Source organism: Gymnodraco acuticeps, unplaced genomic scaffold, assembly GCF_902827175.1.
Source record: "Gymnodraco acuticeps unplaced genomic scaffold, fGymAcu1.1, whole genome shotgun sequence".
Lineage (NCBI taxonomy): Eukaryota > Metazoa > Chordata > Actinopteri > Perciformes > Bathydraconidae > Gymnodraco > Gymnodraco acuticeps.
The window spans coordinates 3710250-3734601 of NW_022992250.1; the positions used below are offsets into that span (position 1 = coordinate 3710250).

General features: G+C 41.6%; 1 protein-coding gene across 1 annotated transcript; it reads left to right on the forward strand.

Annotated features, from left to right (window-relative positions):
- Positions 1–85: 85 nt before the first annotated feature.
- hspa4a (heat shock protein 4a) lies at positions 86–22568 on the forward strand. The gene is made up of 19 exons (XM_034206746.1): positions 86–413; positions 6402–6459; positions 6581–6721; positions 12397–12519; positions 13288–13387; positions 13682–13815; positions 14365–14609; positions 14931–15007; positions 15353–15504; positions 16725–16831; positions 17432–17565; positions 17902–18083; positions 18587–18670; positions 19305–19451; positions 19890–20015; positions 20155–20262; positions 20523–20642; positions 20782–20943; positions 21589–22568. The coding sequence occupies exons 1-19, from the start codon at positions 307–309 to the stop codon at positions 21784–21786; spliced, it is 2505 nt and encodes an 834-aa protein (XP_034062637.1). The 5' UTR covers positions 86–306; the 3' UTR covers positions 21787–22568.
- The last annotated feature ends 1784 nt before the right edge of the window (positions 22569–24352 follow it).

Genomic DNA, 24352 nt, shown 5'->3' on the forward strand with positions numbered 1-24352 from the left:
AAAAACTCCACATGTTTATAGAAAAGTCCAGAGTGGTCTAGATTTATCTAGAACGACTCAAATCTCGCGATGACTTCCGACGAGAAGTCCGTTGGACCACATTGCTGCTGCAGCCTGCCAGATCAGAGACACCGGTAATAGACAGCGGTGTGGATTATGTATAGAAGTAGCTTTACTTAAGAACAGTTCATCACAACTACCTCTCCTTGCTTTAACATATTGTCAGAGCTCAACGTTTGTTTTATTTAGCATAGGTCGAACTGTAGATAACGTTGTTATAGCCAGAGGACAATCGTATCACAGAAGATGTCAGTGGTGGGATTTGACTTGGGCTTTCAAAGCTGCTATGTAGCTGTAGCCCGAGCCGGAGGGATCGAGACTGTCGCTAATGAGTACAGTGACAGATGCACACCGTAAGTACCTTAAACACATGTATTATTTATTGGAATTCTTAGAGGACAGCTACAAAGGACAGAGGGTTATTATTTTGTAAACGCTTGTATGTATCTCACCGGTCATAATACACGTGAATGCTGCTTGTACTGACTTGCTAGCCAAACGTGTATCCCCCTGGCTTTTAAATCTACCTATCCGTATTAGAAAGTCAGTATTGTCAATGATTCTAACGTTAAAGCAAACCATATAAAACAATCCTTACAGCGTGTCTTCCTACCACCAATGGAGCCTTAACGAGCTAGCTAGTTAGCTATAAGCTTACTATACAGTTTTTCTCTTTTACCGTTACTATATTGTTTGAGAACAGACCCTGGTTGCCCGGTGAACAAGAGCGGGCGGTGTTAACCCCGTTCTAATTGCTGTTGTTCACGTCTTGGAGGCGAAAGCTCCGACCAACCGGTGTGTCCCGTGTGGCAAACTGTGCCTCTCAGTTATGTTCTCAACGATGACGACAGCAGCCAGCCGTTTGTTGGAATATTCTAGCAAGTTTGAGTTAAATTAAAGTGTTTTATGATGTATACTTAAAGATATTGACTTATACCATTTATAATATGTACTTGCAAAATAAATAAATAGTTTGAATTCAGCTCATTTGGTTGCTACAGCACACTGTACCCACTATGGCTTTGGTGTTGTTACAATATCCTAATGAAAAACATTATTTTCAAGGGGTCGTTTGTAAGGTGTTGACCTGTGTACAGGTGCTGTAAATTAGACTGTTTATATCTTCAACAATATTAGTTCTTACTTAAACGTGTTATCTCATCAGAAATAATGTTTTTTCCATTGATTTAATTTGGTTTATTTTTGCTGTATTTTTATGGGGAATATAAAATCCATTATCCCTATGGGGAACAAGGTTTATCTTAATCTTATTTAAACTGATCTAATGATTTTACTCTTTCTGTGCACTCTGCACAGCTGTGGCATAAACATTACATTTGATAAGCATTTAACCTAATGTAGTACATTGCTTAATGCTTATGTCCCTGTGTTTTACCCTTCAAACCAGTACAAATGGTTTAAAGGGCCCATGTTATGCTTTTCCGGTTATTACCCGTCCCCTTGTGTGTTATGAACAGGGCTGCACATAACTGGTGCGCAGGTGCGCATGCGCACCTCCGCCAAAAAAAGAGCACCGTGTCATTTGAAAAAAGGCGTATTTGCGTACCAAAATTGAGAGAGAGAAGGGAGAAGAGAGGAGAGAGAGAGAAAGATATTTGCGAGTTGCATATGAACTCAGGGTCGGCACTTAGCACTGGCGTTATAGATGTTCGCCTAGGGCACCAGATCTGGGGAGCAGCTCTGGGAGGGAAAAAACATTTTTGACCGTTGGTGCTCATCCTAATTTTCGGCCTTGATGTAACAATATTCATAATTAAGTAAATGTAACACCCTTTTCACCCCGGTTACACGTTTCATTTGCCCTGTACGATGGGCGCTGTAAGTGATGAAAATGGGGGATGTTGGCTTATCTGGCGCCCGCAGCTCACAGCCAAAATGCGAGTGAGCGAGGGAGAGAGGGAGGGTCACGGTACCGGCGCTGTTGTTATTAGAATCTGGTGCCGTGCTAGCTACTTTAACGGATATAAGAAGAAGATGTTTCTACAATAATGTGGAGGGAGAGTCCTCTCCAGTCAGACTGAGAGGCTGATACTACAGCTCAGTGAGGTAAAGGACTCATAGTGTTTTGATAGTTCACTTTAGTCTAAGTTATCTCAGTGGGTCTCAAACGTTTTGATCACAATTTATGTAAACACATATTTCCAAGGCACTCCTTTATAATTATTGGGATAAACAGGTTTGAAATAATTCCAATGTATACTATAGGACAGTAACCAAAAATATCCTTTAAAACTGGAGATAAAAAAAATAAAATAAATGTTAAGGTAAAATAAGATATGAATGAACAACACAAATAAAATAAGTTACATTCATTTGTTTTTGGCTATGGTAGGTTATTGGTTATGTTCACATACTTATTTGATTACATCCACTTGTCTAAGATCACAATAGAGACTTTCGACCCAAAACCAGCAGCTAATCGCAGACTCAACCAGAGAGGAAGTAGTAGGCCTACATCAGGGGTGGGGAACCTCCGGCCTCCGGGCCGTATACGGCCCGCGAGACAATTTGGTACGGCCCTCGAGGTAATTTATAAAATCACGCAAAAAAGAAAAAAATGTAAGAAATCTAGACAGAAAAAAAATTAAACAAGCGAGTGCCTGTTTTTCCTGGCCAAGGTCAGGGTCCTTGAACACAACACGAGTTTAACGTGTCATCACGTGGTATATGTCTCGACTGACAGGGATGCAGTTCTGACGGAGAGCACCAGAACGCCGCTCCAGCACTTCAGAAATTGCAGTACCCATAAGGAGCCGTACACATGCCGCAGTTTTTGCGTGGCTGTGTCTTTAGTTGAAAGCCCAGTGGCGATCTGTTCATCTGTCATACTGATCATACAGTCAATAACTTTGTTGTTATTAGCATCTGGTTAGCTAGCTATGCTAACGAATATAAGAAGCTTTTTCTACAACCAGTGAGGTAAAGGCACATTTATATGATCATTATAGTTATAAAAAAATAAGAGAATAAAGTAAACAGGTACAAAATACTATATGACAGTAAAAAAAAGTTGTTATTAATAAAGAAGAATACAGTTTGAAAGGAGAGTGATTTGTAAAATATTCATAAAGAAAAATAAATCTGCTTCCAGTTCTGTTTCATCTGGGTGTTGAGAGATGTTTCCATAGATCTCTTCATGTTGCTCTCAAAGTGCACCAGATTGATGCTTTTAACTTCAACATTTAAAAAAAATCTTCCCGGGGGAGCATGCCCCCCGGACCCCCCCTAGAGGAGGTTCGCCTCTGCATGTGTGTTCTGTGCCGTGTGTCTGGCAAATAAAGTCAAGACCCCCTCAAAAGTTACGGTTTATTTCATTTTAAGGATGAGCACCAAGCAACATCTCCAGGTGCTCCTTTGAGAACCAGGGCAAAAAAGTTATGTGCACCCCTGGTTATGAAGGTTTTTATGCATGTAAACGGTCTGCAAAGTCACAAACCCTCAAAGTACACCCTGTAGCGAGTAAAACTCTAACACAGAAAATACCTGTCTATGCTGCCCCAAAATGCCTCCTTGGAGATTTCTAATTTTCCATTGTTTACTTCCTGGGTTCTGTGACGTGTGAATACCCAAATCAACAACAAATGACCGGATTGGCCCAAATGGACCAATCCGCGGAGCACCTCACACACCAGGATCCCTTGGCTAACTAACAGGGAGTCCCCATTGACTTGCATAGAGCTCCCTGAATGCTGGTAATAGACGAGTTGGGATCTCGGAGAAATGCTCTCTGCAGACCCATTCTCACAGCGTTATAAACCTTTTTCTAACTCAATATCAAGCCACACTTATTGTTTTTACTTTGGCTGTGAGTGTTTGTGTGTGCTCAGGATGAGTTTCGCTTGTTCTCGCTGTATCGCCGACCCGGAAACCTGTCCGCTCCTCGCAGCAACGAGCCTCGCAACGTCCCGACCAATCAGAGCACACTAGGCTCACAGGGAGGGGGGGGCAGGAGCTCCAACAAGCCGTTTAGGACAGAGAGTGGATACCTGGTGAATACACATACTATAGATGCTGTATGAGAAACCAATGTGATTTTGGAAAATTGCACAATTTAAATCTATTCTAGTAGACCTCAACAATGGAAATATGATCAGTAGAAATGGCCATGACATGGGACCTTTAAAAAAAAAAAAAAAAAAAAAAAAAAAAACACCACATCATAAAACTTGTTGACTTTCTTTTGACATCACAAACTACATTTGTGTGTTGACGATCACCATTGACATCTGTGTTTGAAAGAGATTTTGATGACAAGCCTGTTGAGACCAAATCCCGCTTGGATACAAGTTGACTGGTCACATTATGTCCGACTGTTTATACATAACCTTGTTAACTGTAAGAGCTGGATCTAAACAAACTTAAATGCAGACACAATATTTCAGTTCCACATGAGCTACAGTTTGTTGGCAAATATCTTAAGAAAATGCATATTAAAATGTTACAATTATGCCAACCCAAACAAACTGATAGCATTGCTACTGCTGACATAAGAAACAGTTGGTCCAGTTTATTGTGGGGTGGCCTCAGTATAGGCATGAGACCATGTAATAACTGAACTAGCAAGTACATTCCTCTTGATTGAGGATGTTTCCCCAAATACCTGGAACATACAAAGCACGTACACTGCTTGCTCTTAATATCATGTGTGCTGTAGCTTAAAGGTGGGGTATGTAATTTATTTCAGAAATACTTTTTGTTATATTAATATATTCCATGGAATGCTCTTAACATCCCGATAGCAATGAATATATTAAATGCTTTGCAGGGGTAGACATTAAGGGTAAAATGCCACTGGCCCTCCGGGCCGGTGGAATTGTATTATCACTGGCCCCACCATTGTAACCACTGGCCCGGAGCATTCGTCCAAAACAAATCGACTAATAATGAAGAAAATTAACACATTTGTTGCAATAGTAATTTATGCACTAACTACATTACAACTTGTACTACAACATTTGAATCATCAGTTCTTCCTCATTTTCCTCAATTGTTCATATTTGGTTTATTAAAATAATGATATTGTAGTCATTGCTAAATAATGTCTGCTATTATTATGAGTATTATTATTTGTATAATGCGCTTTCTGCCTTCCTGTCATTAGGAGTTAGAAATGTAATGGCTATGTAATAGATTAGATTAGAACCTTCATTATCCTAAACTGCTGGGACATTTCCCTATAGCCAATACCTTTATATTTTCTACTCTTCACTTACTTGTCAGCATAGGTCGGCATTGATGTACAGAGCCGACTAAAGACCTTGTTTATACTGGCATCATATTGAAAGGTGCAGCCAGTGACGCATCCTAAAACCAGGAAGTAAGCTGCTGGTTCCCTCGACAAAAAAGCAATGGGATTTCTCCACAGGGTTTTGGAAAATAGTTGGAAATAAGGTCTGTGGAAAACAAACCTGTTTGATAAATGCACGTTTTGTTCAGCCGGATAATATCCACATGTCTACCCTACTTTTATAATTTTCGAATCTTAAATCTAATGATAGATTATAAAAGGGTTTTAGGATGCGTCACTGCACCACTAGAAGCCAACTCCATCGATCAAGCTGGCTGAAACTTTCTCTCCCTCTTCTTCTCATGCTCCCTGTCACTCTCCTTTAACTCCTCCGGTGACTTTCTTTTATTTAAAGATTGTTTTTTGCCCGGCGCTTGGCCGGTTACCGCTGGTATTAAAAACATTTTTGGCGAATGGTTAGGTGGCACGATGCTCTGTAGTGAAGGAGTGCGCTGCCGCTCACGGGAGCCTGATCGCGCTGCGCTCCGCAGCAAACGGCGGTTTGCTTTCCACCCAACAACGACAACCGACTCACGAAACGCTATGTTGTAGCGTTAATAAACAAAACAATTTAACTAAATTGCTAGTCAAAATACCAATACCACAGGACCATTTATTTGTTTAAAGCAATATTTTTAGTGGCCCGAGCGGGCAAGTGGAAAGTACATTATGCTGGCCCGGGGTGTCTAAATAGTGCGGGCCATTTATAATGTCGAGCCCTGCTTTGACAATAAATACATTAAAAAAAATCATCTGTGGAAGCCGTAGCACTGTAAAAAGCACGACCGATCATTTTAGCCGGCCTGGCTAAAGTAACTGGATGGCCTACCTGCCTGTCAGCCGTCCATCTGTGCACAAACTTATCTCGTGCCCTCATTGGTCATGTGCGCGTTCGTGTGTGTTGGAGGAGGGGCTCTGTAAGGAAGTGGCAGATTTTTTCCGGTTGCGTATTTTCAAATTCTAACGCACTCAAGCTGGTTTCTCCAAAATTACCTACCCCACCTTTAAGATTTCTGTTTTTTTTCTCTTCCAGCTCATTTGTGTCATATGGACCACGTAACCGATCTATAGGAGCAGCTGCAAAGAGCCAGGTAAGATCAATTCATTTGTAATAACATAATTTGAGTTTATTGTAATTAAATCCCCAAAAGTGGAAACGTATATCTCATTTGTATTTATGATCTCTTCTTTAACCTCCTTTATCACGTCCAGGTGGTGAGCAACTGTCAGAACACAGTGCAAGGCTTCAAGCAATTCCATGGCAGGGCGTTTTCAGACCCCTATGTCCAGGCAGCCAAGTCTAACCTGGTGTATGATCTGGCACAGTTGCCCTCTGGATCCACCGGCATAAAGGTAAGTAATAACTATATAGGAAACTTGCAATCAATTAACTGAATTCATAAATATAAACAAAATGTTCTTTTGGTGCCATCAGAGTCCTCACTCGCGAGTTGCGTGAGTGAGGACGCTGGCGTGTTTGTCGCCGCTTCACTTCGTAGCCAAAACATCGTGTTTTCTGTGCTGTTTTTTCCCGTGTTTTTGTGTTCTAACAACCACAAATCCACTGCAAATAGTCTGCTAAAGCTACCATAACTGTCTGGATCTATCGACTGTGTACCTATTACACTTACACATTCTCCGACGATCAGCTGTCACTGCTAGCTGACGATCGGCTGTCACTGCTAGCCGCCGTTCAGCCGCCAGCTCTGGAGCTCCATTTCCTTCTCCACATCCCCAGTCTGTCCCCTCAACTCAGCTGCTACCCAATTTCTTGTTAGCATTTCACTGCTAGCCACTGCTAGCTTCTCAATTTAGCTGCCGCCTAGCCCCTGCTTAGCAGCTCGTAGCTAGCCGCTGCTCCTCTGTGCTGCTGACTTGGCTCTCTGGAAAGGCTCCGCTCTGCAAATGTGGAATCTTGTCTGCCACAACACTCCTAACTGCCTCACTACAATACAATCACTTGGACTCCTTCGCCGTCCCCGCTATGTGCATAGGGCTGCACGTCGCAAGTTTGTCTACTCTGACCATGACATCCCCACCACACAGACAGACCGGCGGTCTGTCGCACTTCGCCGACGTCATCAGAGCACACCCTACGTGCATAGCTGTAATCTGAGACCTCTCAGCTGTATCGACATCATCAGCCCATTCACCCCCTCTGCCTCAACAACTACAAACAACAATGCAACATTCATGCTGCAGAATGTTCGATCACTGAACAAAAAAGCACCTCTGATCAATGACATCATCACTGATCATAAACTTCATTTCCTCTGCTTAACCGAAACATGGCAAACTGGACAGGATTTCCTATTACTCAACCAAGCCACTAGGGATGTAACGATATACCGAATATCGCGGTATTGCGGTAAATAAACGTCCCAATACCGTAGTGAGACTGACTAAATCTACCGCGATTTAAAAAATAAATAAATAAATAATTAAACACTTTTTTTTTGTTTTAAACCTTTATTTAACCAGGTGGTCCCATTGAAATCATCGATCTCTTTTTCAAAAGAGACCTGTCCAACATGGCAGCAAGTAGGTTACAACATGAACATAAAACAACAGAACACAAAAGGACATCGTATTTACAGGGCTACATTTACACACCTAGAGACATTGACAAGTACCAACAGTATATTTATATCTCGCCCTGTCAATAAGCCTCACCTTCTTGGCAAACACTGTATTGTTTTTGAAGTGGTGGAGAGACAATGCATAGTTTGACCCACTGCTGTCACCCATGGCCAAAGCATATCTCTCCGTCCCACTGAGGTGGCCTTAGACTTTTTCGCTGTCCGTCATTTTGACAGACAGGATCGTAAAATATCCGTCATAATCCCTTATTACCCGTCGGGTCTGAAGAGTTCACGAGAGAGCACGCTCGTGAACTGTTAACTGTCAAAGTGAAACTTGATTTATTTTATTGCAGGGTTTATTTATGTTTATTTGTGAGATGCAGTGGCACAAAGAAAATGCCTACTTTGTTTGGTAGTACTATAGGTACAAAAACACTGGTTTTCTTGTTCCAGTCTGTTACTGTCACTTTGTTTTTGACACTTTAAAATACTGCTATCCTACTAAAATGCTGTAGAAATCAGATTTATTATGTAATAAAGAAACATTTTCCGAGTAAAAAATGTTTTTATTGAAAAAATAAAATTGAATTTGTTTTTCTTCCCTTTATTATTCAATATCGCGATAAATACCGTACCGTGGACTTGTTATCGCGATATTATCGTACCGTGAGTTTTTGGTATCGTTACATCCCTACAAGCCACACCTCCTGGCTATGTCTACCTCCAAAAGCCCTGCTCCACTGGTCGGGCGGTGGGCTGGCTGTAATATACAGGGCAGACATCTCGATCAAAGAGCTTCCTCTACCCAACACCACCTCACTTGAATGTCTTGCCTTCACTCTATCTGGATCTGCACAGCTCCAGGCTGTTCTTATATATCGCCCCCCCAAAGCCTCAGCCTCTGCCATCTTCCTGTCGGAACTATCTGAGCTACTCACCTCAATCTGCTCCATGTCCCCATCTACGCTCCTTCTTGGAGACTTTAACATTCATGTGGACTCACCCTGTTGCACGTTTGCCTCTGACTTCCTGGCACTTCTGGACTGCTTCAATTTTGAACAGCATGTCCATGATCCCACCCATGCCAAAGGCCACACCCTGGATTTTGGTATGTACCACTGGCACAACTGCATCCCACCTGCAGTGCCTCAACCTGGCTGTCTCCGACCATCATGCCATCTTGTTCACTGTGCCTATCGCCCTCCCCAGACAGCTTGTACTGCGGACAATTACCTACAGGAGCTTAAAATCAGTGAGCGCACCAGCCATAACCAGCCTCATAGCTAGCCACCTGGCCTCCGATCCCCCTGACACCTCGGTTGACGGACTGGTAGCCCAGTATAACACTGCTCTCTCCCTGAGTCTCGACTCACTTGCCCCCCTCATTACTCGCACTGTCTCCTTCACCCACTCAGCCCCCTGGTTCACCACCAGTCTCCGTGCCATGAAAGCCTCTGGCCGCCAACTGGAGCGGCTCCACAGAAAATCTGGCCTCACAGTCCATCTGGAGGCGTATAGAGAGCATGTCAAATCTTATAAGGACACTCTCTCAAAAGCTAAGGCACACTACTACTCCTCACTCATCGGTAACCAGCAACACCACCCCCGTATGCTCTTCTCCACCATAAACCGCCTACTCCGCCCAATTGACCCCCCCCCAACCCAGCAGACGCCCCCGAGCTTTGCACCAGGTTCCTTGACTTCTTTGAGGACAAAGTCAACTCCATCCACCAGGAACTCCAGGCCTCTGCCCCATCCCATCCACATGCCACACCACCTCCAGTCCCTGTTCGCTCAACTCAACACCTGCCTCAATGTTGTCTCTCCTCCTTTGCACCAGTGGATGCCACACAGGTTACCAAACTTGTCTCAAAAGCTAAGGCTACAACCTGCTCCCTTGACCCCATGCCCTCTGCCCTGGTCAAAACTTGCCTACCCATCCTCAGCTCCACCATTGTTACAATTATCAACTCCTCCCTGGAATCAGGCAAGGTTCCCGCCGTCCTCAAGATAGCAGCTGTCACCCCCATCGTCAAAAAACCTGGTCTCGACCCCGAGGACCCCAGCAACTTCCGGCCGATCTCCAACCTTCCTTTTCTTAGCAAAATCATGGAAAGAGCAGAACTGCTGCCCAACTCCACCATCATATGTCCGACCATGAGCTCTACGAACCCTTCCAATCAGGCTTCAGATCCAACCACAGCACAGAGACGGCCCTTATTAAAATAACCAATGACCTCCTCATAGCCGCCAATTCAGGCCTCGTCAGCATCCTTATCCTCCTGGACATCTCCGCCGCATTCGACACAGTCTCCCACACTATCCTACTCAACCGCCTATCCCTCTACCTTGGCCTCTCTACCTTGCCCTCTCCTGGTTCCATTCCTACCTCTCCAACAGGCAACAGTTTGTGACCATCGGAAAATCCAGCTCTCCCCCAGCCCCTGTCAACCAAGGTGTGCCGCAAGGTTCGGTGCTCGACCCCTTCTATTTAACATCTACATGCTCCCCCCTGTGAAATCATCCGCCAACATGGTCTCAACTTCCACTCCTATGCCGACAACACCCAACTATACATCAGTACCAATCCATCATCCCAGCTACCCCCACTGTCACTTGTCAACTGCCTCTGCGACATCCAAGCCTGGATGTAAAAAAATCTACTTAAACTCAACAATAACAAAACAGAGCTCATGGTTGTGGCCCCAAAAACACTGCTCCGGAAGGTTGGAGATCTGCTTCTCACCATCGATGGCGGCTCCATCCACCCTTCCCCTGAGGTTCGCAGAACTGGGCGTCACTCTGGACTCTAGCCTCACCTTCAACTCCCACATCAGGTCAACTGTCAAAACTGCATTTTCTTCACCTACGAAACATCTACAGACTCCGACCCTCTCTCCCCGACCCCGTTGCAGAAATATTAATTCATACCTTCATCTCCTCGTCTGGACTACTGCAATGGAGGTCTGTTCGGGGTCACCAGCAAAGCCCTGGACAGGCTCCAGTACGTCCAGAACTCTGCAGCCAGGCTCCTCACCCGCACTAAGCCCTGGCAACACATCACCCCTACCCTCATCCGCCTTCACTGGCTCCCGGTCAAGTCACGCATCCAGTACAAACTCCTCCTGCTAACTTACAAATCTCTCCACTCCCTAGCCCCTCCATATATCTCTGACCTCCTTCAGCCCTACACCCCCTCTCGTCACCTGCGGTCCTCCGACAAAGGGCTGCTCTCCATCCAGCGCTCCAAGCTGAAAACATTTGGCAACAGAGCCTTCAGTGTCGCAGCCCCCACCCTCTGGAATTATCTCCCCTCTGCAATCAGGAATTCAGACTCTCTGGACACCTTCAAAAACACCTCAAACACCATCTGTTCACTCAGGCCTTTGGCCTCAACTAATATACAGTACTCAGGAACCTGTTCCTGCTTTGTTTTCTTCAGCCTATGTATCTGTATCATTATTATTATATTTTTTTTTTGTTACTTCCCATTGTAAAGCGTCCTTGGGTTTCGTGAAAGGCGCTATATAAATTGAAATTATTATTATTATTATCAGATGGATAGTGTAAGATTCAAAACCCTCTCAAAGGTCTTGAAAAGTACACGTATGACAGTGCCTGGCTTGTACACTGCAAACTCACAGCCCAGCATGCTTTAGTGTCCCTGTGGAGATTATTAATGTGAGTCATCAGAAGAAATGACAAATCAGAGAAGATTGCATCGAGCTGTTGTTGCCCACAAAAACAGTCCTTGGTTTAGTACACACATGTATCGAACCGAAGGGCCCGTACCGTATAATTTCGGTACGTGTACCGTTACACCCCAAGCAGACAGCCAGTCACCCTGTGTGAGGCAGGCCACTTAACAGGCCAGGCCATCGGGGAACCCCCCGGTCCTCCCGATGGCCAGTCCGGGACTGGATACAGGAGACGTAGAGCGAGGGATCATTGTCCACAAGTTAATCGATCACAGATGGCGTCGTGGTCACGGACGAATAAAAAAAAAAAAAACCTAAATGGGTCGCGAAATATACTTGGGCGGCCGTTAATATACCTGGGCGGCCCGCCCAAGTATAGTCTATGTGTGGGAAACCCTGCATTATCTTATTATAAATGTGCTAAATTGCATATATTTACCGAATAGAAATGTGAACATAAGATAGAACCAGGTTCAACAATTGTTATCTCATAGTCAATGGTTTTTACGGAGGACATTTTGGACACCTCTTAATCATTCTGACGGCCTTCACAAAAACCAAATCCCTGAATTAAATATGAACAAAGTCCTCTTTAAAGTAACCTTTAGAATACAGATAGGAATGTAGTTTGGGGATATCTTAGTGCTACTGAAGTGGACATTTCTGACTTTTGAGAAAACAGCCTTTAAAGATTGTCAAATTCCTGCATTGTCTCTTTAATAGTGTACTTGATTCTCCCTGACTGTAGGTGATGTACATGGAGGAGGAAAGAGTGTTTAGCATCGAGCAGGTCACCGGCATGCTGCTGACCAAACTGAAGGAGACTGCTGAAAGTGCAATGAAGAAACCAGTTGTGGACTGTGTCATCTCGGTAAGGATTCCTCGAGAAACCTGCAGTGCTTTCTCCACTTCAGGGTGTCTGAAAATCTATAAAACTTTATTGTAGAATAGAGTATAGTGCATTATTTTTCTTCGTGCCTTGTCCAAACATATATTATCTACTTGGCATCAACTGTCTGAGGAGGTGTTATGTTACTTGTTGGATCACTGCACATAGTGTATTTAAAGATATGACCTCAGACTGATGAGGTTTACTTTATTAACTTTACCTGTTATAGTTCATTGTATATCCACCCTTCCTTTTTGACAGCTATTAATGGCATTTAGTTGCATTTTCAAGTAGTTTGTTTTATAAAAATGTCCAGTGAGAGTTGCCTCCTCGATGTACAAATGTTTGTGTGACATTTTGAGCTCCAAGCACTTCACCAGATGGCTTTTCTAAAAGCTTTATTTCCTCTCATGCACCCTGTTGGAAAAGAACGAGATGGTTGTGTTTCTTGCTGTGATCACTATATGAACTCACTAACAGCATCTGTTATGTAACGTTACTCTCACTGGTTTCACTGGTCCACAGTATGCATCAGCCCTAGAGATGACTTACATGTTATTATTACTGTTGCCAATAGCTCAAATTAGCCCTTTCTAGTTAGAGAGAAACAAACAGGGCAACGTTATCCAGACATATTGTGATGCATCAAAGTGATCATTCACACAGAAGGAATAAAGGATATGTTTGGCATGTCATTAATGCCTTACATTTTCATTATTGGTGGTCATCGACATTCTTTTCTCTTCCCAGGTACCAAGCTATTTCACTGACCCAGAGAGAAGGTCTGTCATGGATGCAGCGCAGATCGCTGGCCTCAACTGTCTTCGACTAATGAATGACTCCACTGCAGGTACATTATCTCTATCCAGGACAAGTAGCATCCGAGCCCAATTTAACTACTTATTGGGTTATTTGAGAAATAATAACATTGTGCCATGAAATTACATCTACAGTAGGTTCCGTAGATATTGTAGCATATGTGACAAGTATAACAAATGTACATTTATAGTGACATTTTGAACTGAACTGCTGATCTTTAAACTAACTCAAAAGCATCATTGAGTGACATCTTTTGCAGCATTTTGTTGTGTTTATCTTTTGAGTTGAGCACAAACTAACATCAGAGTCTTCCTGTTTGTTGCAGTGACTCTTGCATACGGCATCTACAAGCAGGACCTGCCAGCTCCAGAGGAGAAGCCCAGGATAGTGCTGTTTGTGGATGTGGGCCACTCGGGTTACCAGGTGTCCGTTTGTGCATTCAACAAGGGAAAGCTGAAGGTGAGCAATGAATCATTTGTGTCCACACAGAGAGAATGTTTTTAAAACAGGTTACGATGATACAGATCTATGTTCTTGGCTGGTTTGGCCAAAGGTTGGGTAATTTCTTTTAATCGCATGTTCATATTATTTTTCTGAAGTAAAAAGAAAGAAGAAACCTGTTATTTTAAAACATTTCATTAGCAGAAAAGAACATTTAAATAGGAATATCTTACAACTGAAGCAGGGCGCAACCTGAAAAGGGATAGAATTCACTAGAAACACAATTAAACGTCACTGCTATTTATTGAATTGATGAAACCTTTCAGATATCTTTCATGTACCAAACTTTTGAACCCGTACATTTTTTATAGCGTATAAGCCGGTACTGTTTGTTTATTCCAACATACTGTATGTATTGAATGAGTACAAATATTAAGCACCATTTTTGAGTTATCATCACCTGACCCATCCTAGACATACAGCTATACACTGGAATGAAATACTCATCTAGTAGTTAGATTACCTACCATACCTTTAAATATATAACCCATATCTTCCACCTGGCAGATCCTGGCCACAGCGTTTGATCCAGAGCTTGGCGGGAAAAACTTTGACAACATCTTGGTCAACCACTTTTGCGAGGAGTTTGGGAAAAAGTACAAGCTGGACGTAAAGACCAAGCCCCGGGCGCTGGTCCGACTCTACCAGGAGTGTGAGAAGCTCAAGAGGCTGATGAGTGCCAACTCCTCCGACCTTCCTCTCAACATCGAGTGCTTCATGAACGACATCGACGTTTCCGGGAAACTTAACAGGTGAGATGCAGATTTGTTTTAGAAACTAAGACAAGTAAAACTGTAATACTATAGGTATGACAAAAATCATAAATGAGGCTTTAAGAAAATGGTAATCTTTATGTTGTATGTGATACTGATGATGTCAATCCAGGCCAGAAAAAGCAACCTGGCAGCTCCATTTATTTTGTATAGTTTTCTTTTCCATGGACTAGTGTCAGAATATTAAATAAGGCTGCCATGACCACGAATAAAAAAAATGCATGGCTATAATTAGAAATGACTTTTAGAGGTACTCCGTGTATTTCGGTCTATTAATAATCTATGACCATGTGTCCCCAGAGGTCAATTTGAGGAGATGTGTGCAGGGCTGCTGGCCAAAGTAGAGGGTCCCCTGCGCAGCGTCATGGAACAAACCAGTAAGTACATCTGACTTGAATGTCAGCTGGACTACCCCCGTCATCACGTGCACACCCACATTGAGTAAAGAGCCTTTCCTTCTGTACACTGCCATCATGCTAGCCTCCCTTTATTAATTTCCTTTTATCTATGCATGTTGATACTGGGCAGTTGTAGCACACATCATTAACAAACACATAGGGGAAATGTTTTTGAAAAATGTTCTTTCACCAAATGATTTAACTTAAAGGAAAAATCCTGATGTAATTTTTAAGAAGACTCAAAGTGTTGTTAAACAGAGGAATCATCACTATGTAAAGCACTGACTCAATAAAATGTTGATTTCTCTGCTTCCTGTCATCCAGAGCTGAAAAAGGAAGATATCTACGCAGTGGAGATTGTAGGCGGTGCCTCCAGAATGCCAGCCATCAAGGAGCGAATCGGCAAATTCTTCGGGAAGGAGCTGAGCACCACCCTGAATGCAGATGAAGCCGTGGCCAGAGGCTGTGCTCTGCAGGTACGGCTCACCTGTCCAGACCCAGCATTTAGTGTTGTTGACTCACGCAGCAGACTAACTCACTGACAGCTGTGATGGTAGAGTGGGTGGATTATGACAAACATGGATTTTTTTTTAAAGGTCTCCTATTATGCTATTTTTAGGCATATATTATGGGTCTCAGATATATAAAAAACATGTGTATGATGTGTTTTGCTCAAAACAGATCATGCATTTTAGACATCCCTCATATTCCTCTATTTCAGGCCTGTTGGAGAATTGCTGATCTGGGTCCTTAGCTTGAACAAAACAAAAAGAAGAGGAGGGGGAGCTAATGCCTGCTCAGAATTAGAACTATTAACAAAGCACTTTTATACTAATAAAGGACTGTCTTATCTAAAGCCAGTTGAGTAGCACTTGAAATGTTTGGCTCTATGAAACCTGATGTACTTATATGATTCTGTTTTCTTCAAGTTTGTATTTTGTTGGTCGAACGCACTTATTGTAAGTCGCTTTGGATAAAAGCGTCAGCTAAATGCAATGTAATGTAATTACCCGGCAGATACAGTTAAATTCTGCCGGGATTAAATACCATATCATGTTCCAAACCACATCAAGGTTATTTCTGAAACGGTATGGAGCTCAAATGCTTTTTCTCTTGCGGGTTTACCACGAGGTGAATTCCTTTTTTTATTTCCTGCTTTTTTACACATATTCTCTCCAGTAAGGTTAGCTCTGAGTGTTAGCGATGCTTGCTAATGTAAACAAAGACCATATTACGTCCAAAACAGTCGGACATTGTTTCTGATAGCAACTTTCTGATAGTGCCGTGGGTCCGCATTTCCTATATTGCATCATATCGGACACAAATCTGGATCAGCTCCATTGTACCTCAGTTTTTAGAGATTTGGGTACGGAGGAAAAGAGAGCGGGGTTTTTATTTTTCGAACATATTCATGTATAAAAGACATCAAAAAGTGCATTTTGCATGATAGGTCCCCTGTAATGCAGGATTTATGATTGAATGTGTTTTTTATATATTATTAGGCTTCAAAATACCAGACATTTGTTGGTAACAGCTTTACAATCATTAATCATGCTTTCCTTTCTAAGTGGTAGTAGAATATTCAGGCTGGACATTGATTTTTTTTTTTGCTGACTCAGAGTAATTAAGCCACTTCAACGAGGGAAGTTTGTGCTTTAGTAATTTTTTTTGAATGTTTTCCCCCTTTTCTCCTCAGTGTGCAATCTTGTCACCAGCATTCAAAGTGAGAGAGTTCTCCATTACTGATGTGGTGCCCTACTCCATCTCTCTAAAATGGAATTCGGCCGCAGAAGAGGGACTGAGGTACGAGCTCCGTCACACCCGAGAACATCAAATACTTTCTTTGAATATTGTTTCATTTGAAGAGAATAGGAGAGTTCATAACACATACTGATTTGGACATCATGCTTTATAAGAGGTCTTTATTGTTGCAATGTTTAAACTTTCAGGAGTTAGTTTTTTTAAATGTTTAGATTCCTTTTAAATGTTAAGAATGTCATCAAGATGTCATCAGTTACATGTTGTACTGTTTGTTATTTTATATTATGTCTGTAAGACCATAGTTGATGACACACTGATAGTTTGACAGCTGAAGCAACCCAAACTCTGAAAATTATAATAAGAAGAGAGTTTTGAAAAGCTTCCCAAACCTGCAGTTAGGACAAGGCTGGAAGTCTGCTTGGGATTTTCTTTTAAGAACACACCTGCCTGCAGGATATATTGCCACACCAACTGTAGTTCATTTCCACCACACACACCCACCATCTGAAATCTATGCTAGTTGCAATCAAATTTAACCAGATATTTGAAAATGTCTCAGCTGTATCAAGCCGTGTCAAATATTTGCTCAAATTGTGTTTATTCTTGTTGAATAATTGACTTCACCCTGCTGTGTGCTTACAGTGATTGTGAGGTTTTCCCAAAGAACCACGCAGCTCCCTTCTCCAAAGTTTTGACCTTCTTCCGGAAAGAGCCCTTTACTCTTGAAGGTTACTACAACAACAAAAAGGAGCTGCCCTGCCCCAACAGCGCTATAGGTACTGCAACATCAAGCTATATTTGATTAAAAAAGCTATTATAACTGAAAAGTCGTTTCTGGAGATATTTTGTATGTTAATGATATAGTTTGAAATGCAAGCTTAAATCCTAAGTGTGCCAGTTATAGTTAACTTGGAGGTTGTTCATTTTCAAATGTGATATGTACAAGCATCTAGCTTTGAGTGGTTGCAACTACTTTGCAATTCAAATTATGCTTACAATTAAGAAATGTTACTTCCAAGATGTTTGATAGCTTCCTAAGGATTGCTATCACATGTTAACTATTCCATTTGAATAATTTAATTTCCGTTTTAACACTTTCCTCTGCACTACAGGCCAGTTCCTGGTCAAGAATGTGGTTCCTCAGGCGTCCGGGGAGAGTGCAAAGGTCAAGGTGAAGGTTCGGGTCAACATTCACGGCATGTTCAGTGTGTCGAGCGCCTCGCTGGTAGAGGTCATTAAAGTACCTGAAGGGGAAGAGTCGACGGAGAATGACCAGACAGTGAATGAAGAGGAGGTGTGTACTTTGACAGCAACGCACACACACCTTTGTGTTTCTCCTCAGACAACCTGTTCACACAGTCAGTCTGGCCACACCTCGATGTTGTATAAGCCAGAAATGCCGTCACTATGGAATTTTGATATCTTGCCTTAACAAGTTCCAGACCTCTTCAAGGGCTTAAAGTTGTCTTTTGCTAAGGCCTCCTTTGTAATCATTTTTATTTTGGGTTGGTTTCCACCTCTTTAGAGCAAACTTTACCCTTTAATGTTCCTCTGATTGAATGTCACTTCAACTAGGGTGACACACAATAGTAGATGGCATAACGTCATGAACACACATTACACTACCTCTGCATTACATATAAGAGGCTCAGTGAGAAGTGAAGTTGTTTGCTGACTTGTGATACTCGCATTCAATCGGTCTGAAGCCCGAGTTTGGATAAGACTAGCAGCATAATGCCATGTTTTTTTTAAATATAATGAATGTTCTATGTCTTCCATTTTGTTACCGTTTGTCAGAACAAAATGCAGATGGACCATGAGGATCAGAAACTCCCGACTGGAGACAGCGAAGATAAAAAAACAGAAGCTGAAGAGATGGAGGTAAACTTGTGCTGACCTGTAAGGCAATCACCATGGAGTTAGGGCTCTTTGGATTCTCTGCTCCTTATTTCATTTCCCTCCTTCCTTCTCGTCATCCTTGCTTTTGTTTCTAAAATCCTCCCTTCGTTCTTTTACCCTATTACCGTATTTGGCACTTCATTAAGAAAGGAGTAAATAAACAAAGAAGTAAAAAAGTATATAGGGGAGAAGAATGTAGTTAAAATGAAATACTAAAACATTAAAACTGTACTAACAATCCTCAAAAGTCTATCGTTTGGCAAATCCAACACAAATAATAATCACATTAACAGGAATATAGTCTGAATACAGTAATCCTGCACACATTTAAATGACTTTATCATCTCTAGTTGGGGCACACAAGCACAAAGAAAATGATTTGATAGGATTAGTTTAAACCTTAAGGTGGAGCTTGATAGATTCCAGTACGGGGTCACTCACCAGAGGAAAATGACTGAAAGTCCCTCGAGGCTTCACATGTTTTATAAAATAATATAACCTTTTATGTTTTCTCAGATTCACCATCATTGCACTAACCTCAAGCATATGTTAAATATATAACATTATGTAGGTTATAGTTGAATATATTCATTGTAATTCATCTCTCCTTTATCAGACAACAGAGGACGACAAGCAGGGGAAGAACCAGCCCCCTCAGGCGAAGAAGCCCAAAGTCAAGACGAAGACAGTGGAGCTGCCCATAGAGAACAAGTTGCACTGGCAGATGCCCAATGACGTTCTGAATCTGTGTGTGGAGAATGAGGTAATGCTCTGAAAATCACCAGGAATGTCCAGCATGCATTCAGCCCAGATCCTATCTTCATTTGCTTTTTATTTCAAACAAATGGGAATGATTGTCAGTCACTTTATAATGTATGTTTATAATATAACAGCTATGCTTATCTGATGACGTAATCATGACAACATTCTATTAAACTAATTGAAGTTTTCCTTTTACAGAGTTTGTTAATGTTTTCTAAATAGGTGGATTCTTTCCCCACAAAAGTGATAATTGTTATTCCCACTTCACAAGCTTACATTTAGAGAGCCCGACCTGATTTCAAACTGAACCAAAGTGTTGACTGTAGTGATAAAAGGTATAATATGTAATATCAGTAAGCGGGCAAAGTAGCATGTTATTGTTTGATTGTTTCTTCTTCTGCCGACTACATCGAGAACACCATTATTGTGACTCTTCCAGGGTAAGATGATCATGCAGGATAAGCTGGAGAAGGAGAGGAATGACGCTAAGAACTACGTAGAAGAGTATGTGTATGAAATGAGGGATAAACTGCACGGCATCCTGGAGAAGTTTGTGAACGAAGCTGTGAGTAAATCACACTTGATGCAAAAATAGCACCAACATTTATATTTTCTAAAATTCAAATGTACTGCATGCATTTCATGTTTTGTTCTTTCAATTGTGTGAATTGGGAATTGAATCAAATGTCTTTATTTACTTGTAGGATCGTGACACATTTTCATTAAAGCTGGAGGATACAGAGACCTGGCTGTATGAAGACGGAGAGGACCAACAGAAACAAGTTTACATCGACAAACTGGGTGACCTGAAGGTAACCATGCATGCAGTGTGTAACTGCACACATGTTTATACGTGAAATGTTGATATTACCATTCAATAATGAACTGATATTTGGAGAAGAGGTTTTGGTACTTGTGCACCTATTTCAAAACCGGATATAAATGCTAATTTGCATTTATTTTGTAATAGAAAGCTGACATTTATATTTCAACATTCCTTTACAATGTCACTTTTTAATTGTGTTGTCCCTCTGGCTGATTTTCTAACTTAACCTGATGTTCTTTTCCACAGCAAATGGGCCAGCCAATTTGTGAGAGATACGTGGAAGCTAACGAGAGACCAAAAGCATTTGAGGAGCTTGGCAGACAGATACAGGTGTACATGAAGATCGTTGAAGCTTACAAGGCAAAGGTAAGTTTGTCTGCTCACCAAATGAATGCTTAGTTAGATTAGATTAACCTTTATTTATTACATCACATGGTTATATGTCAGACTACTGATGAACTATCACCAAACAGATGTAATCATTTATCTGTGCTTTTCCTCACAGGATGAGCTGTACGACCATCTGGATGAGCTGGAGGTGACTCGGGTGGACAAGCAGGTGAAGGACGCCATGGTCTGGATGAGCAGCAAGATGAACCAGCAGAATAATCAGGACCTCACTCTGGACCCAGTCGTCAAATTCGGGGAGATCCATGCCAAGATTAAGGTACTAAAAGAGTGCATTCAAAGGCACGTACAGATATATGACCATAGACCATAGACCTCGTCACCTGCGGTCCTCTGACAAAGGGCTGCTCTCCATCCAGCGCTCCAAGCTGAAAACATTTGGCAACAGAGCCTTCAGTGTCGCAGCCCCCACCCTCTGGAATTCTCTCCCCTGTGCAATCAGGAATGCAGACACTCTGGACACCTTCAAAAAACACCTCAAACACCATCTGTTCACTCAGGCCTTTGGCCTCAACTAATATACAGTACTCAGCAACCTGTTCCTGTTTTTGTTTTCTTCAGCCTATGTATCTTTATTATTACTTTTTGTTTTGTTACTTCCCATTGTAAAGCGTCCTTGGGTTTCGTGAAAGGCGCTATATAAATTGAAATTATTATTATTATTATTATAGAAATACTGGAGGTTGTTACCACAGCTTCATCAAATCCACTCCCGTTAGATGTAATTATTTATTGAGTTTTGTTGTGACTGGAAAAAAAGTGGGAAAATCATCAGTTGTCAAATTGGTTGTACACTATATCGTTATTTGGTTTAAAACCTGATCGAGTAAATCATGGTCTCTGTAAAAAAAAAAACTATATTTCTACATGTCCTCTAACAAATATTGTCTTCTTCCCTGTTCAGGAGCTTTATTCAGCCTGCAACCCCGTGCTGTCCAAACCCAAGCCCAAGGTGGAGCCTCCCAAAGAGGAGAAGACAGAGAACGGGCCGGTCAATGGGCAGGAGGGAACAGAGGAGCCATGCAACTCAGACAAAGCCAAACCTGCAGGCACGGAGGAGGGAACACCAGAGAAAAAGCAACCTGAAATGGACATTGAATAACTTGTTTTACCTGAGTTTCACCTCCTCCTGCTACATGCCCCTGATTTTGTCCTTCATCTGAGATTGTTATCGATGACACAGAAAACACAGAGAGCCGCATCCCTTATCAATACTATTCATCAGTCAGCCACCTCGGCATGTCATTTCTCTTTCTGTTTTTTGATGAATACAAAAATATTGCATAATATTAATATTGAAAGGACTACTTTATGACCTAAAAGTTGTGAGCGTACGGTGGAAACTGCTATCTCTGTGTTGCTTTGATGGCCATTAAGTTAACGATTTTTTGTTCAGCATCTCCTGAGCACTTTTAAGCTAAGAATGTGAGATTTAAAGAATTGTAATACAAGTGGCTAAGCAAAAGAAAACTAGTAATACACGCAGGATTCATGAACATGTATAATATTGCAGTATGTCTAAATATGGAATAGGAACAGTGGAACATTGTACAAGTTGTACATGACAAATAGTAAAATGTGTTCTCTACAAATAACTGTAGCTGCTGGATTATGATTGATTTAGTTAAAAAATAAGAAAGGAGATTGTGTTGAGTATACTTGTATTGTATGTTGAAACTAGGTACTTAAAGTAACTGTCATGCAGTAATTCATTGTTTGGCTTTTCTCATTCAAAAGCAATGGTCTGTTGGTTGTTCTCTGGTAGCCTTGTACTGTCTTTTTTTCTACTCAACAGTCTGAATGCTGGTCTAACAAATCACTTTCAGGGTGCTGCTGTTATTGCCACATCACCAAAAAAAGCAAAAATAAAACTTGACAAAGAAGCGTGTGCTGTAAGAAATGGCTTATTCACAAGCAATAGTGTCAGTTCTTCCCTTTAGCCTAGTTTGTAAAGTGTACCAGTAGGAAATATCATTGTAATTTTGACAGACAATGATAAGGCTGAACCATTTGTTGATTAATTGATCCCTAGATACACAAACACTTGGACACATTTAATTTAGTGTTTAAATGTTGTGTGTAGAAGAAATTAACTGTTCTTCTACACACGAAATTTGTATTATTATTCCGCCGACTTATTTTGCCGCGCTTCTCCTCCCGCATTGAACATCGCAGAAACTCCGTTCAAACATCAAAACGTTCAGCTCAGTCGGGAATCGATTGCTATTACTTTTCTCCTTCATAACTTTCATAATTCCAGAGATACATCCCATAATACATCACATTTTTAACCATTGAAGTCAATGGAGAAATTCTTCAACTTCAACAAATCTTCATGCGACTTCAACTGCTAACTGTTCATTCATACTTTCACTCAGAAACCTCATTCCAACTTTAAAATGTTACACATCTTTCTGAGATTATTCGTGTAAAACAACTTTTAAATCTGATTCTTACTTTTAGAGATATTAAACATTGTTCAGACCTTGGTACAGAGGCTTTCTTCATATTTTAACATTAACTAGAGTGTGTGATGTCACAGCTAGAGTGGAGGACAGCTTGAAATTCACATTCATATATTTTTTTTAAACTGCCAAAATTCCCAAACCTTACATTCCTGAGACATAATTTATCATGACAAACGTAGGAAAACATCTCGTAGCTTGAAAAATGACAAATAATGAAGCAAAAAATAATTAAACAAAATGCCTCTTGAGGGCATGAAGTGACAAAAAGGTTCAAAAATCCTCCATTGAAGCCCATTGTAATTTCAGGCAGATATTTCCTCACGGTAGCAGCCGCACACCTTTAGTTAAGCTGCCAAAAAGGCCACATTATTAACCCGAAACTACACAAAAATTACACTTCAGATTCTCAACTTCCTTGACATGCTTCACGTTTTGAAATTTCACAGATATCTGTTACGGTTCTTCCACAAAACGTTCACATGTAAGAGGTTTATCTCTCATTCAGAACAATGGAAACCTGTGATCTCTGCACACCTCGTTAGCTCAAATAGAAACACCTGTGTCATGGAACACGATGATGTCATCACTCCAACTGACATGCAGCAGACTTCAACAGTCCAGCCGTGAAGACATCTTCGGGACAGTTTTGAGATTTCTTCAAATGCCGTTGCCATGGCAACACAATGCTCGCCTTGAAACACGGTTCTCATAACTTCAGTGAATATACTCCAAACAGCCCAAAACTTCACAGGTTTGGTAAGGATGCAGCCATCAACGCATCTAAGCATATTATGGGGTGTCATCAAATGCCGTTGCCATGGCGACAGCCCACTCGCCATGAAACACGATGTCGCTGTAAGTCCAATCGACACGGTCCAATCGTCCCCCAATCTTCACTTGTATATCACTGGTCCATGCCTCAACAGCTCTACGCCAAATCTGAGATCTCACCATATGCCGTTTCCATGGAAACGCATCCCTCGCCATAAAACATGATGTCGCTATAACTCCTATGAACATTTTCAAAAGTGCTCAAACTTCACATGTGTGCAAACAGTCCAGCCGTGAAGACATCTACGGGACAGTTTTGAGATTTCTTCAAATGCCGTTGCCACGGCAACACAATGCTCACCATGAAACATAGTTTTCTCATAACTTCAGTGAAACTGCTCCAAACGCCCCAAAACTTCACAGGTTTGG